The 14,213-nt window shown below is 36.9% G+C and overlaps 1 protein-coding gene across 3 annotated transcripts in view; it reads right to left on the bottom strand.

Moving 5' to 3' along the window:
• Window positions 1–782: 782 nt before the first annotated feature.
• Vcan (versican) overlaps window positions 783–14,213 on the bottom strand; it is a 97,257-nt gene continuing 83,826 nt past the window's right edge. The window contains exons 12-14 of one of the 3 annotated variants that reach the window (XM_075976358.1): window positions 6,657–6,801; window positions 1,443–1,625; window positions 783–1,301 (exon numbers count right to left, since the gene is read on the bottom strand). In XM_075976358.1, the coding sequence (XP_075832473.1) occupies window positions 1,174–1,301; window positions 1,443–1,625; window positions 6,657–6,801 (456 nt within the window). In that variant the 3' untranslated portion in view covers window positions 783–1,173. The remainder of the gene's footprint in view (window positions 1,302–1,442; window positions 1,626–6,656; window positions 6,802–14,213) is intronic. The other 2 variants (XM_075976357.1, XM_075976359.1) reach the window with 2 other exon arrangements.

Below are 14,213 nucleotides of genomic sequence, written 5' to 3'. Positions count from 1 at the left end.
CACTTGAAGCAATCTATTCGTCACATTATTGAATCAGGAACACGGCGCCTATATGAGAAAGGTTTCGAACTGTGGAGAAAGTATAAAAGCTAACACTGAAACATTACTAGCATACTATACTGCTTTCAGGTCTTGGGGAAAATAACATCCAATAAATTAAATCCGTATGGCTTACTTCATTTATTTACGTGTGCTTCACAGCTGCAGCATTCATACATAAACATTCAAAATTTTATAAAGGATTAAAATGGTTATATGTACAAAATGGAGGGGTTTTTTTTTTTGCACGACTGTTGTTGAATTAAGAACCCACCCCCACCCTCCACAACAAGGTATAAACCCTTGGTCTCTACATCCATTCCTAATACCTTCATCAGCGTTAGTGTTAAGAAAGCCATTATAAAGAAAACCTGGTTGAGTTAATAATTAGCACTTTGACCCCTAAAAATGTTCCAGGTCATAGAAAAGTCCTCCATTCGAGCCCTTCTTGTAAATGAAGAAAAAGGAACGTGGCCAAACAGGGTCACACCCCGGAACTCTGAGTTTCGCCAGTCCCCTATCCGCTGGGTATCAGCTCGGGCAAGCGTGGCTCCCGAAGCTGGCGTAGGCGTCGGAGACCTGCAAGAATCTGTTTGCTGGTGGTCCAGGAAAGCCATCCTCAAACTTGCTGACAGTCAATGGGCAGACAAAACCATTCCCAGCCTAAACAAACTATAGCAAAGCAGCCAAACCAATGATGAAAGACCTAGAAAGCTCCATAATCATCATTAAATATGCCTGAATTCAGTGTGATGTTTTATTTTATATACAGGATTAAAATCAACATTAAATCATCTTATTTACATGGCCATCGGGGTTGAAATCGCGTTTCTTTTTTAAATAGTACAGTAGGCTGGCGTACAGGAAGTGGTCTTCACTAGCGGAAGAGAGAAAACTAAAGAAATTAGGCTGGGGTGGCTACTTTCTTCCCTCATTTGCTCTCATTTTATTCGCTTTTTTTTCTTTTAATTCCATGTTTCATTGAAAATACTTTAAGAGCACAGCAACCCCAAATGACCAGACGGCAGTCCCCAAATCCAAACCAACTGCTAATACTTCTTGAGGTGCTAGGAAAGGCACGGAAAGTCGGGACTTTGGCTGAAGTGAGGAAGCACATGTTCGCCATTTTAAGGATCAGCGCCTCGATTCCTGCCACCTCCGGCTCCAGCGATGCTCATGTTTTGATGCATTTATGGAATTGTCCTTTGCTGATGAGGAATTTTTAAAGTATTTCTTAGAATAAGTCCTTTGGTATGCAGATGCTACATGGAAGAAAACAAACAAAGAAAACACAACAGTATTACTTGCTCCATACCCTAAACTACCAGTACCACAGCTGTAAAATGTGGGCATCTAGAATCTGCTAAAGCATGGTTGTCCATTCTTTCTAAAGTACCACTTACGGTTCATGCAGGTTATTTTAGGCATAGCCCATCTCCCGTTTCCTAGACACCGGATAGTTGGAAGATGACGCTGAATGAAACCATCTTTGCAGTGGTATCTAACCAAGGAGTTGATTTCATAACGTGGTTTCATTTTTCCAAAGGTCTTGGCATTTTCTACAACAGGGGGCTGGCCGCAAGCAACTAAGAAAAGAAAGCAAATTGTGTTACTTCCAAGAAATAAATCTATCTATCTATCTATCTATCTATCTATCTATCTATCTATCTATCTATCTATATTAGTGTAAGCATCACAATCAATTGCGCTTCTGTATTTCCTCATTGCAACATTGCCAAACCTCAGTCATATACCTTTGTGCAAAGGCATTAATACAGAATTTAAAATTTGAAGCAACTTTAAATATTTAGCTTCAGGCTCTGAATGTAGATTTTTATCTTAGATCAGGTCATTTTTGAGTTATATTTCCATTAAAATGCAGTATCATTAAATGACCATACATTTATCTATCCATCTACAAAGTCACTTTTCTAAAATACCTCCCAATCAAAAAGCACATGTCTGACAGCAGAAGGGAGCCTACTGATACTCTCTTATTATCCTAGATTTTACCAAGAATCTTGAGTTGAGGTGATGATACATTTGCAACAGCTAACTATCCTTCCCTGAAAGAAGAAGTATAATCTTCAACAGCAATAATTTGAAATATAGAAATATACTTCTAAGTACAAAAAAAAATGTTATCTGGTCCCACCTCTTCTATACTAAACTAGCGAATAGTGAACAGTGTTCTTGCCTTGGGTTTGCCTGTCTGTCTGTTCGTTGTTGTTTGAGATGGAATGTTATGTAGACCAGGCTGACCCTGAATTTACTGTCATTAAGGATAACATTGAACCCCTGATCATTCTGCTTCTTCTCCCCACACGTTGATACTACAAACAAATGTTACTGCGCATGGTCTATGCTGTTGTGGACTGAACTTAAGCTTCTTGCACATTAAGCAAGCGCTCTCTTTGAGCTGCATCCCCAGCCCCTCAGGCCTCAGTTTCTTAATTAGCTTAACATACATAGTCAACTCTTATGAAAGGAAGTGAGAGGAATGCCTAAAATACATTATTGTATTTTAATTCACAATGGAAACTTTAGCTATTAACAGACTAAACAATAAGAAGAGATGATAAGAAGTAGATGTTAGACATCTCACTATATGAAACTCCAAGATGAGAAAACCACCTCAACTGAATTTGTATTCATTCAGTTTTCATGAGTCCAATATCTTAACTACTCTTTAAAGATTTATTTATTCATGTATTTTATGTGCACCAATGCTTTGCCTGTATCTTTGTCTGTGTGAGGGTGTTGGATACCCTGGAACTGGAGTTAGAACAGCTCTGAGCTGCCATGTGGGTGTTGTGAATTGAACCATGGTCCTTTGGAAGAACAACCTGTGCTCTTAACTGCTAAGTCATCCCTCCAGCTTCTATTTTAACTATTTTTTAAACTGTTAAAACTATTATATTGTGATATCTATTCCTAATAGAAGTATAACATGTATAATTCTTCTTAAATAATATTTCTGACCCCACTTTAGCCATGTGCTAATAACATACATTGTGATGCCTTATGAAATAACATGACACCTTGGTGGGAAAATGGTTATGAGAAATTATGAGAAAATATACTTCAAATCTTAATATATTAAAAGTTTATAATTATTACATTTGTTTACATACTAAAAGGCAATTAATTAGCACATTGTTTTTCAATGACAAATTCAGGTTTAATTTTAATATTTAGTTCTCCCAATTTACTTTTGCTTTATCCAACTTGCACCTGCACAGTGTATTTATTATAATATTAAATGCTATAATTGGTCCCAGATAATGGCACAGATCAGGTAGAATGAGGTTACAGTGATAGAGAAGATTAAAACAGTCAGCTAGATAATTGATTGTATGTGATTCTGTAATCTGTTAACAAATTAGAACCTGAATTTATTTTTATTTTTAGGAAAAGTTACATGATTTCTTCAAAGTTATTTATATGTCAAAATTAATAAAAAGCTAAAATAATCCAATTGAATATGGTAGTGGCAAGGTTAAGAAAGTATGCTGGAATTATATTCAAGCATATAAGCTTGATATGTGACAGAAACAACATGTCAGAGTAGGAAGGAAAGCAGTCTTAAAACACAAGGGATCTGGTATTCATATGGTGAAATATATTTGATTCTGTACCTCCCGGAGCACATGGAAAGTCAGATCTAGGTAGCTTCAACACGCAGACACAAATGCAAAGTTATAAAACATTCAGCAAACAATACCACGTATCTTTATGATTTTCAAGTTCATAAAGACTTTCTAAAGCACAGGAAAGTTGAAATAACAAAGACATTAAAAATGATGAGTTATCTTCATCAAAAAACCATATTATGAGAGAAAAGAACAACTACAAACTAGGAGAAGATATTTACAAACTATGTAAATATCAAGAGATTAGAAATAAGAATGCAATCAGAGGCCCTACAAATCAAAATAGAAAAAGAAAACCAATTTTTTAAAATAAGGAAAATGCCTGAATAAAAAAAATTAACTAAAGGAGATCTACAAATAATTAACAAATATATGAAAATATATTCAGCAAATTACCAAGAAAAGGTAAAGTAAGTCACAAATGATAAATTTTCATACCCACCAAACTGGCCCAAAATTTCCCAAATCCAAAAATATCATATGTTGGAGAAGAGGTGAAGAGACAGCGCCTCTCACATATGGCTGGTGGGACTGTGAATTGCTACAAGTTTGGGATTTGCAAATCCAATTGCAATTTGACGTTTGCTAGTAAATCTGATGGTGCATAGATCTCATGAGTCAGCATCTTCAGTCCTGGAAATGTGTCCTACAGAAACTCATGAAAGTCTACGAAAAGCAAGTTTAGGAATATTCATAGAAGCATTACTTATAACAATAAAAACACTGACTACAATGCAGATGTTCACTGGAAAGAGAAGTAATAAATAAAATACAATTGTATATAATGAACCACTTACACAGCAGAAGCAGAGAATATGTAATTACATACATCCATGTGCACAAATCTCAACAAGACAGAATAGTAAAAAAGCAAGAAATAGACTATATAAATATAATCCTCTCCGTATATAAATTTTCAAAAAATTGGGAACAATCTGTTTTTCTGGAATATTACAGGGAAAAGCAAGAGAACCAAGTCATTATCTCTGGCAGGAATTTTGATGAGGAAATAACAACAAGATGGTCCAAAGATGGATGGACAGCATGAGGGAAAGAGGCTCTTCTAAAAACATCACTTTTCTATATATTAGGTATCTTTTCTTACCTGCAGCTAATAATTAGAAGAACTACTTGGGGTAGGTAGGTTTAAAGGTATATGAAATATCTAAGAGATTACCTTTTTACAAAACTTGTAAACACTGACATTACAAAACTCTTCTGGAACTGTGAAAAAAGATTCTAGTCTTTAGTGAAGTAAAATTAGCATCTTTCAAAACTCATTCCCCATTGAGGAATTTTAAATGTATTTGTATTATGCATATGAATCTTTTTTGGATCTAGAAATTCTCAACCTGCAGCAAACTTTCCTTTCTCTCTAAATTGTAACCACCCTAGAGAATATGGACTTATGTACAAGAATAAGGTCTTATGGGTTGGCACAGCGAGGAGAAAGTATGGAGGCATGGGTAATACTGGCATGCAGTTCACATGGGCCAGGAGGATGCTAAGTATTCTTGATGCACTCCACAGTCTGTCATCATAAAGAAAATACCCTGCTCAAGACATCAACAGCGTTGCTTTTGTGAAACGGCGAGAGGACAACGTAGCTTCGAAGACAGCATGTTGAGACCACAAATGAAAAACATGACTCTGGGACCATTTCGAGGTCGCAGAAGACAAACATGACATTTGGATAAAGACAAACAGTTTATTAAAGACTCGTTATCCTGGAAAAAGGAAAACAGCAAATACTCGATTTGCTATTTTTACCAGTTCCATGCAGACGTGCTGAGGAAATGCACAGGCAGGAAAGATTCTTACAGACGTAATGCATTGTGGGTAAGTTCTACCTTTGGATGAGAGAATGGCAGAGTAGTCAATGAGAGCAACTCTGAGTTTCCGCTGAGACTAGAACTGTGTGTATCTTAATGGGCTCTTTCTCCTAATACAGTTTGTTATAGGTGTTAAAGTATTGCCTAGCATGTTTATTCCGTGTGTGTGTATGTGTGTGTGTGTTCAAGCATGTGCGTGTTCATGTGTGTGTGTTCTGTACTTTTAAATATAAGAACTCAAATGAGTTTTACATTTTGTATCAGTAGTTCTCACTTGTCCTTTAGCTGGGTCTTTTAAGAAGCAGATGTTTGCACTTTAAGATCACTATTGCAATCAGTGTTGAAACTCTTCCATTTGCTTCAGGAAGACAACTATATGCTACAGATATTCAAACATATTCATCAATGACAAACACAAAATAGAGTTAAAGTTCAGCTTTCTCGGTAATTGGTTTTCCCAGCTTAGCATTAACTAAGGAATTCTCATCCTGAAACTTCCCTTACAAATACCTTTAATGTTTATTGAGGGTTGAAAGTACTCAGTTACAGGCATAGGGCTAATAGTTTTGTTGCATGGGTTATAAGTAGAAAATAAACCTCTAAAGGAACGCTTAAAAACTCAAATGCCCCTAAAGACCAAGCAGTTAGTAAAAACTGTGAACATTTTGGTTGAAGAGTGTAGTGAATCTGAGCCTGCAGCCCACTCTGGGTTAAGTTTCTCAGTTCTGCATCCTCAACCCATGAAAAGTTTGATCATGAGCTAAGTGTACTGGATTCTCTTATAAAAACAAAATTGACTCCTCCATGACATATTCAACGGTTTTCCTGGCAAGGTCTTCAGTATTTTCTTCACCAGAATAAAAATGTCTACAGGCTCTAGGCCAGCAATTTCTTTCTTACAGATCCTACTGGGCAGGTTTCCTGTATAAATGTCACCTTTTTATCTTAAGCACCTGTAATCTAAAGTGAGGATAGTACTGAAAACAAACGTTTTAATTCTATCAAGACAGCAAGACATCCTTGGGTAACAAGAAAGAACATGTCTAACTTTCACCTGCAAGGGTGAAACCCTTCTTCCCTGACATCTGCCAGTTGAGATGCAGATTTAGCGTCCAGCAGCCGCAGTCCTTACCTGTTCCCTTCTTGCAGGTGTAGGTGAGGTGGTAATTGCAGGGAACATCATTCCATTGGCCATTCTCATGCCAAATGATCACAACACAGTCTTCTCCTGCAGAAAAGAAGCTGTCTGGCTGGTTGGGTCTCCAGTTCTCATATTGCTGTAAACGTGGAGAGAGAAGATAAACACTCAATATTCAGAGGGTAACCTGACTACTTTAGTGGCTACCTGTTGGGATGAACTCAACAATTGCTGTTCCACCACAGAACTGAAATTATTTTCATTGTAAATACTTTCAAGCACTTATGGGAAATAAATATATCTCAAAGACTTTGTTTTACAATAAGCTAATAGTTTTTGGCAATGAAATGTCCTTGAAAATTTTTGGTCTAGTTAACCCAGATTCCTAAATATGTGATCTGCCCTCAATTTAAGAAATTTCATCATTATCTGATTATTAAATGTAATAGACAAAATTTTCACAATCTCCCTCTTAGTCAGTTGTGTTTTTTCTAGATTTTTGTATGCATATACAACCTTGTATAGTTGTAATTTGTAATGCAATTGAAATAAGTTTTACTTTATTTTATAACTATAAAATATGTTTTTCATTTAATGCAAATGCCTTTATCAAAATACATTCTTTGAGTGTGCAAACTGAAGGTGTTTGCAGTTTGTTTGTGTTTATCTGATAAGCCTATATTCAAGGTATTTTTTCAACATTCCAGAATCACTGTGCTTGTGTTTAATTTATTACTCTTATTTGGAAAAACAGTCAAGTTTTGTTTTCTGTCCTAATCTTTCACTAATAACATTTGTCAAATTTATGCATTTTAACATGAGTGATATACTTTCAAAATGCATCAAATGATATGTTCCCTGTGCAAGGTGTTCAGATAGTTATATGAATGCTTTCTGCTATCTTTGCATTTATGTTTGTAATAATACTTATTGCTGGTCTCTTTTCTCTCTGCACACACACACACACACACACACACACACACAAAGTACCTTTAGCCCTCTATTATGCTGTTACATATCATTTTATTTAGCATCAATACTGGATAAAGACTTTTCCTAAATACTTGATACACATTACCTCTTATAATAATTTGAGACAATTGATAATAATAGCCTCAGAACTCATAGGGATAAGTTTCTTTCTTACCTTAAAATGTTGCCTACATGGTAATAAAAAACACAGTCTTTCCTTGCATCTACATACATGTCTACATACAGAGAGAGAGAGAGACAGAGAGAGAGACAGAGAGAGAATGGTGAGGAAGTAGGGAGGAAGAAAATCAGAAACAGACAGAAACGACACCCAGCCCTCAAGAGGAGTAGGTATCTGGGCTCCAGTCCTGGCTGTGTTCCCAGCTTGCCCTACAATATAGCAAAGTTTGAATTCCCCATCTTTGAAATGACCAGGTTGCCACCATTTCCCAGATTTTGACTGAAGTGGTACTTAAAGGATATGAGTTTTAGCCCATGGACGGGTATTTTTAAAAATTGAACTAATTACGTATTTAACAAACAATACAAATGGCATACCAGACCCATGATTTTGCCAGTATTCCAACATCATTTACATTTCTCTTTAAACTTACTACAATTTTTTAAAAGGCACTATATAGAAAAATGGGTCGATGATAAAAGTTATTTGTGGGTGATGCAAAAACTGAAAGTGTAGATATTGTTGGAAAAGATGGGGTGCTGGTGAAATGGTTCAGTGGATGAGGGTGCTTCCTACTAAGGCTGATGACCCAAGCTCAATTCTCAGGATACACATTAGAAAGATAGAGCTGACTAAACATTGTATTCTATCTTCTCCAAGCATGCCATAGTCTACACAAGAGTACATGAACACACACACTAAGAAATGGAAATAGGAGGTGGAAAGATGGCTCAGCAGAGGACCCAAGTTTAGTTCCCAGCAGCACATCAGGTAGCTCACAGTCTCCAACAATTCCAGCTCCAGCAGAGCTGCTGCTGGGAGGTATTCCTGAGCACACATTCAGAGACAAACATACTTACACATATACTTAATTTAAAATAATAAAAATGAATATATTTTTAAAGAAATGCAAAGGTAAAAAGGAAAGCAATCTTCGTGACTGTCATACTATCATTAGAAGGCCATTTCCTAGATTAGGGTCTTCTTGATATGAATGTGTTATGAGTTCTTTCCTATCTTTCTGGCTCAACTTAAGTATTGCTCCCTCCCCAGAAGCCCTGCTGAGCTTTACCTACGATGGTGTCTTATCATGAGTCTCAATAGCAAGACGAATTCATGTGGACATGGTTGGTAATGCAGGCTCGGATTTATGGGACAACTAAACAACTATCGCTGGAGACATATACATCTTTTAGCCTTTCCTTAAATTCAATTTTAAATGCATCTTTAGTCTGATGCTGAGCAAAGATTTTACTTAGCAAATGTAGTCAGAAAAAATTGAAAATTAAAAACGAAAATTCTAAATTTAGAGTATATTACAAAGTCTTTCTGTTTTCTTAATCTTACCAGTAGCTGTTTTTATTGCCATAAACATGCATATTCCATGTTTTACTTTCAAATATCTATATTTTTGGGTTTGGATACTTACAATGTTTTTCATCAAATGTTTCTTTTTAGTTTTTAATCTTCAAAAACCAGTATTAGAGAATCTTCCAAGAAATATTTCTTTACTTATGAAATAATTTTGAGTATCAAGAAACCCTATACTAAAAACCCTGGAAGTTTCATTACTATGACAGAGAAAGGCTATAATTCTTCTTCTCAAAAAAGAAAAATAATTTTGAGAACTTTAAAAAATGATAAGCTGCTGAGAAAGCAATTGGTAAGTAGAATGACCCAGAACTAGAAGACCTGCCTGCCTTTCCATCTCCTTGCTTAGCTTTACTTGCGTCTCTTCCTCATGCTAGTCACAAGAGGAGATGAGCTTCCTGCCACGTGAAAAAATTTTGAAGGTTGATAGAATTGTGTGGAGCCTTGGAGCTAAATGAACCTGTTTCCTCACCCCACAAAACAACAAAAAATAACTCTTAGTTCTCTGGGGCAATGTATTTCAGGGTTGAGAGAAATTTAAATGCTGTCCTAGTAACTTGAATCCTGCCATAAAGATATCCTACAGGGCCCTGGAAAGGTGCTTAGGAGACCACACTCTCTAAAGCACTAGGACTGGTGGGTTTCCTGGCAGCCAGGAACTGACACTCGCTCTGAGAGGGTTTTTAAATTTCCCTTTTCCTGTTCTTTGCTTATTTCCTCACACTTCCTTTTTCACCTCTCACCCTCCATCACCAAGACTTTTCCGTTTAACATTCTACTTTGATGTGGGATTTCCCTCTGTATGCTGTGATTACCACTGATAAATAAAGGAACTGCTTTGAGCCTATAACAGAGCTAGGTGGTGAAAACTAAGATGAATGCTGGGAGAAAGAAGGGCAAAGTCAGAGAGAAGTCATGTAGCCCTGCCGGAGCCAGACAGAACTTTACCTGGTAAGCCACTGCCACATGGCGATACACAGATTGATAGAAATGGGTTAAATTAAGGTGTAAGAGTTAGCCAAGAAGAAGCTAGAGCTAATGGGTCAAGCAGTGATTTAATTAATACAGTTTCTGTGTGATTATTTCCAGGCTAAGCGGCTGGGAACAAACAAGCAGCCTTCCTCACTACACTACTTTCATAAGCAACAAAGGAGAAGTAGGAAATTCTTGTTCCTTGTGATGCTGATGAGTCATTCAGTGGGGTTTTTGAAATGTATGAATCAGTATAGGGCAGAAAACTTGCTAGATTCAGAGGTCAGAGAGACTGTGGCAAAGAAGTGGTTCTGGACATGAGAGGTACATTCTCTCATGAACGCATGGCAGCTATGGCTTCCTGCAAAATAGCTGGACAAGATCAAGCCCACACCATTCCAGCATGGATAATGGGAGGCACAGGAGGTGCCATCTCTGCTGAGGCGGTATTGACAGCTGTTGGCTGTTCAGTGGAGGGGACTATGGACTAGTGGATAGCCCCTCACCCATGTGTACATGGTCAGTACCGCCTGGCCTCAGTGGGTGTGAATGATGTTGTATAGTCCCTCCTTAATCATCTCTCCCATGCTGCGCATCCCCAAAAATTTCTACCTGACAGTCACCACTCTCGAACATCCTTCATAACTGATCCATTTGTTATCTTTCTTCCATGGAGTAAAATATATGTTCAGTGAAAACTTGCTTATTGGCTTATTTTCTTTTCTACTTCATATTTAGAGCTATATATGACATGTGGTTTAAGCAGTGTGATATTTAGAAATAATGAACTATAGTGAACATTTCTTAATAACCCAATTCATTATCCTCCTCAAAGAAGTCCCTTGCTGACAGCAAAAAATAGGGGAGATTGCAGCTATAATTTAGATGGTAGAAATAAGCTTTCTGAAGATGCTTGGCACTGTATATCAGGAACCTCAAAAGGTTCCTACCCTTGGATTCATAATTCTGCTCATTATATCCTATTCTAAAAAATAACCAAAGATAAGAACAACATTTATGATAAATACTCTTTATAGGAAAGTTAAATGAAAACCATTATATAGGAAGATCATATTTTGATGTGGACAGAAAAATGGAAAGTTATATAATCACAAAATAAATTATTCTTGAAGACTATTCAAGGAAATGAGAATATAAATTTAGAGATAAGATAATGCCAGACTCACACATCATTTCAGATGCCATTTCATATGTCTATAATACCAAAACAAAATCCAGTAAAATGTCATAATGAGTACTATGACACCAAGAGTATTTTTACGTATTTTCTAAATTCCACAGAATAAGAACAGTTATGTTTCTAACCAGTGAAGTTAAATGTTATAAAATCACCTACGCATTTATCTAAAGTAGTCACAGATATTCTAGCTACACTGCTACATCTAGCAGATGCCCCTGAACGCTCCCAAAGACACTCGACAGTTTTGTACTCTTCAGCCGACATTTTCTACCGGTCTGAACAACGCCTGTGCCATTTTCACACTGAAATTAATTTGAGCTCTATGCCAGTGAGCTGTCTCTTGGTGCTTAAATTACAGTCTTTGCGGAGAATTGAATCTGGCACCTAACAATGTTTCCAAATGTGTGCTTTTCGTGTTGGCCGGCAGAGATCTGGCTAAATTGTGTATGTAGTTTGTATAAGAATGTCTAATGCCTGTAGGCATGTCACACTACTGCCTCCTGATAACTCAGTGGTGCCATTTACCTTAGCTAAGATGCTTCAGATTTGTTCCTGTTATTGCCAAATTGACGCAGCAAAGGAAGCCCAGATTGCTGCTTCCTCCTTAATTGTTTTATAGGCTTACTTAACTTTTATGGAAAATGAATATAAATAAATAAATAAATAACTGTGGATTCAAAATAACATTAAATATTAAGAAGAAGTCGCTCCTGAGTAAATCAATCTAATTACAATAATGTAAACTCTCATCTTCACTATCTCTAGCAACAAAATAAGTATTCGTCAAACAAATAAAGAAAAATCCACCCCTTGAAATCCTTTCCTTCACTATGAGTTATGAACAAGCATCTTGGGTGTTGGCGTTTGCTTGGTTTTTTGTTTTGTTTTGTTTTTTTCAAGACAGGGTTTCTCTGTAGCTTTAAAGCCTGTCCTGGAACTAACCCTTGTAGGCCAGACTGACCTCGAACTCACAGAGATCTGCCTGCCTCTGCCTCCCAAGTGCTGGGATTAAAGGTGTGCACCACCACTGCCTGGCTGTTCTGTTTTTAAATAAGCTTTCTAGGTATTCCAGACCAGCTTCAGACTTGATTTGTAGTCTTGGATGATGTCTCGTGAACTGACCTGTCTCAGACCACTGGGATGAGAAAATTCTCTTCAAAATATTTGTTTGACAAGAATAAGTGCTGGCCATACATCTACATGGTTATGCCTCTGAGACTTAGGTTTCTCACCACAAACCTTGAACTCACGTTCCCTTGAGAGAGAATGCTAAAATTATTTTGCTCTTTCATTCTTCTCTGATGGCAAGGAAAAACTGTGACCTAAAACTCAAAGGACTGAAGTAGAGGAATGCCAACTCAGATGTAAATTTTCTTCTGTTTTATTAAAAGATAATTATTTGACACACTATGAAATTGCTTAATGCTTTGTATCATATGACAAAATTACTCTGGGAGTTTCAATTAAATAGCTAGCTCTCCATACCTGCAAAACAAGTTCTCAAATGACAAGCATTGCAATTAAATTAAGTTCGGTCACTTTTCAGCTACCCCTCCAACCGAATTCAAATGTATCACCTGCCAAAATAATAAAATGGCTGAAAAAAAACCTGGATAAACTCCAACTGCTAATAAGTATGGTTCTATTATACAGAACTGGTCTCCATATACAGGAAAGCTGTTTCAAACCAACCTTAAGGAAAACTCAGAGCAGACTGGAGTTATTCCACTAAGGCTACCAAATCATAAACGCTTAGTTATTTGTTACAAATAGTCTTTCTTATTAAAATTATCCTGCAGGTTCTCTGAAGCCCACGTGACCCCTCAGGCTGGCAGCATCCTAACCAGATTACAGATTGCAAAGCAACTGAAAGGGATTTCCCTCGAATGGGTGCAGCTACTTTCTCTCACCTGAAGTAGAGTAGGATTTGGGAAGTTTTCAGTGATGTACTACCAGGAGAATCTCTGATTATATGGAGACTAGCAATTCAAAATTCCCATTCATACATAATAGGTGATTTTTTTTTCTAGCTCTATGTAAGACTTAGAAATCAAGGTGTTTCCTCCAGTCCTTAAAACGAGTGGGGGAAGTAGTCTTGGGTTCAGCTTTAATACCACTTTTATTGGAAAAAAGAAAAGAAGGTTTTCAGACATTAGCTGCTGTTGTGGTGATTGAGATTTGGATTAGTCTTTAATTGACACAAATAAAGACCAATTAAAATCTGAGGAGGAGTGTGAACGTCCGGGTAGCAAGGACCACAGACAGGTTAAGAAAATTTCTTAAACATAAATGAATTCACTCTTTTCCCCATGCACCACACCAAAATACATTTTGGGCTTTTCTTTTGCTTTTGTTTTTGTCTATACTAGGATTTTTGAAAGAAATCTTGAGAGAAGAAGTAGGAGAAGGTGGAGTAGGAAGAGGAAGAGGAGAAGGAGGTAGTGTCTGGGAGGAGTTAGAGGGAGAATGGATCTTATCTAAATACACTATCTTCATGTATGAAATTACCAAAAGGATATAATAATACTTTTAAGAAAACTGAGGAGAAGAGTGGGGGTGAATATGATCTAAACACTGTATAAAATTCTCAAAGCATTAATAATGTGGCAATAAGTCATCTAAAATTCTATCTTAAAAAGATCAAAACCCTTAGGACACAAGGTAAAGGAATTCATAGAATACTAAAATGTCTAGTAAGGAACTAGAGAGATGGCAGTGTTTAAGGGCACTTGTTGTATATGATCCAGGTTTGGTTCCCAGCACCCACATAGTAAGCTAGGGGATCAAAAACCATCTTCTGTCATTCTCTTCTGGACTCTGCAGGCCCTAGGCATGCAGATGGTGCACATACATA

This window comes from Microtus pennsylvanicus, chromosome 6, assembly GCF_037038515.1.
Source record: "Microtus pennsylvanicus isolate mMicPen1 chromosome 6, mMicPen1.hap1, whole genome shotgun sequence".
Lineage (NCBI taxonomy): Eukaryota > Metazoa > Chordata > Mammalia > Rodentia > Cricetidae > Microtus > Microtus pennsylvanicus.
The sequence above is the reverse complement of the archived record's forward strand: the minus strand, read 5'-3'. Positions and strand labels throughout refer to the sequence as shown.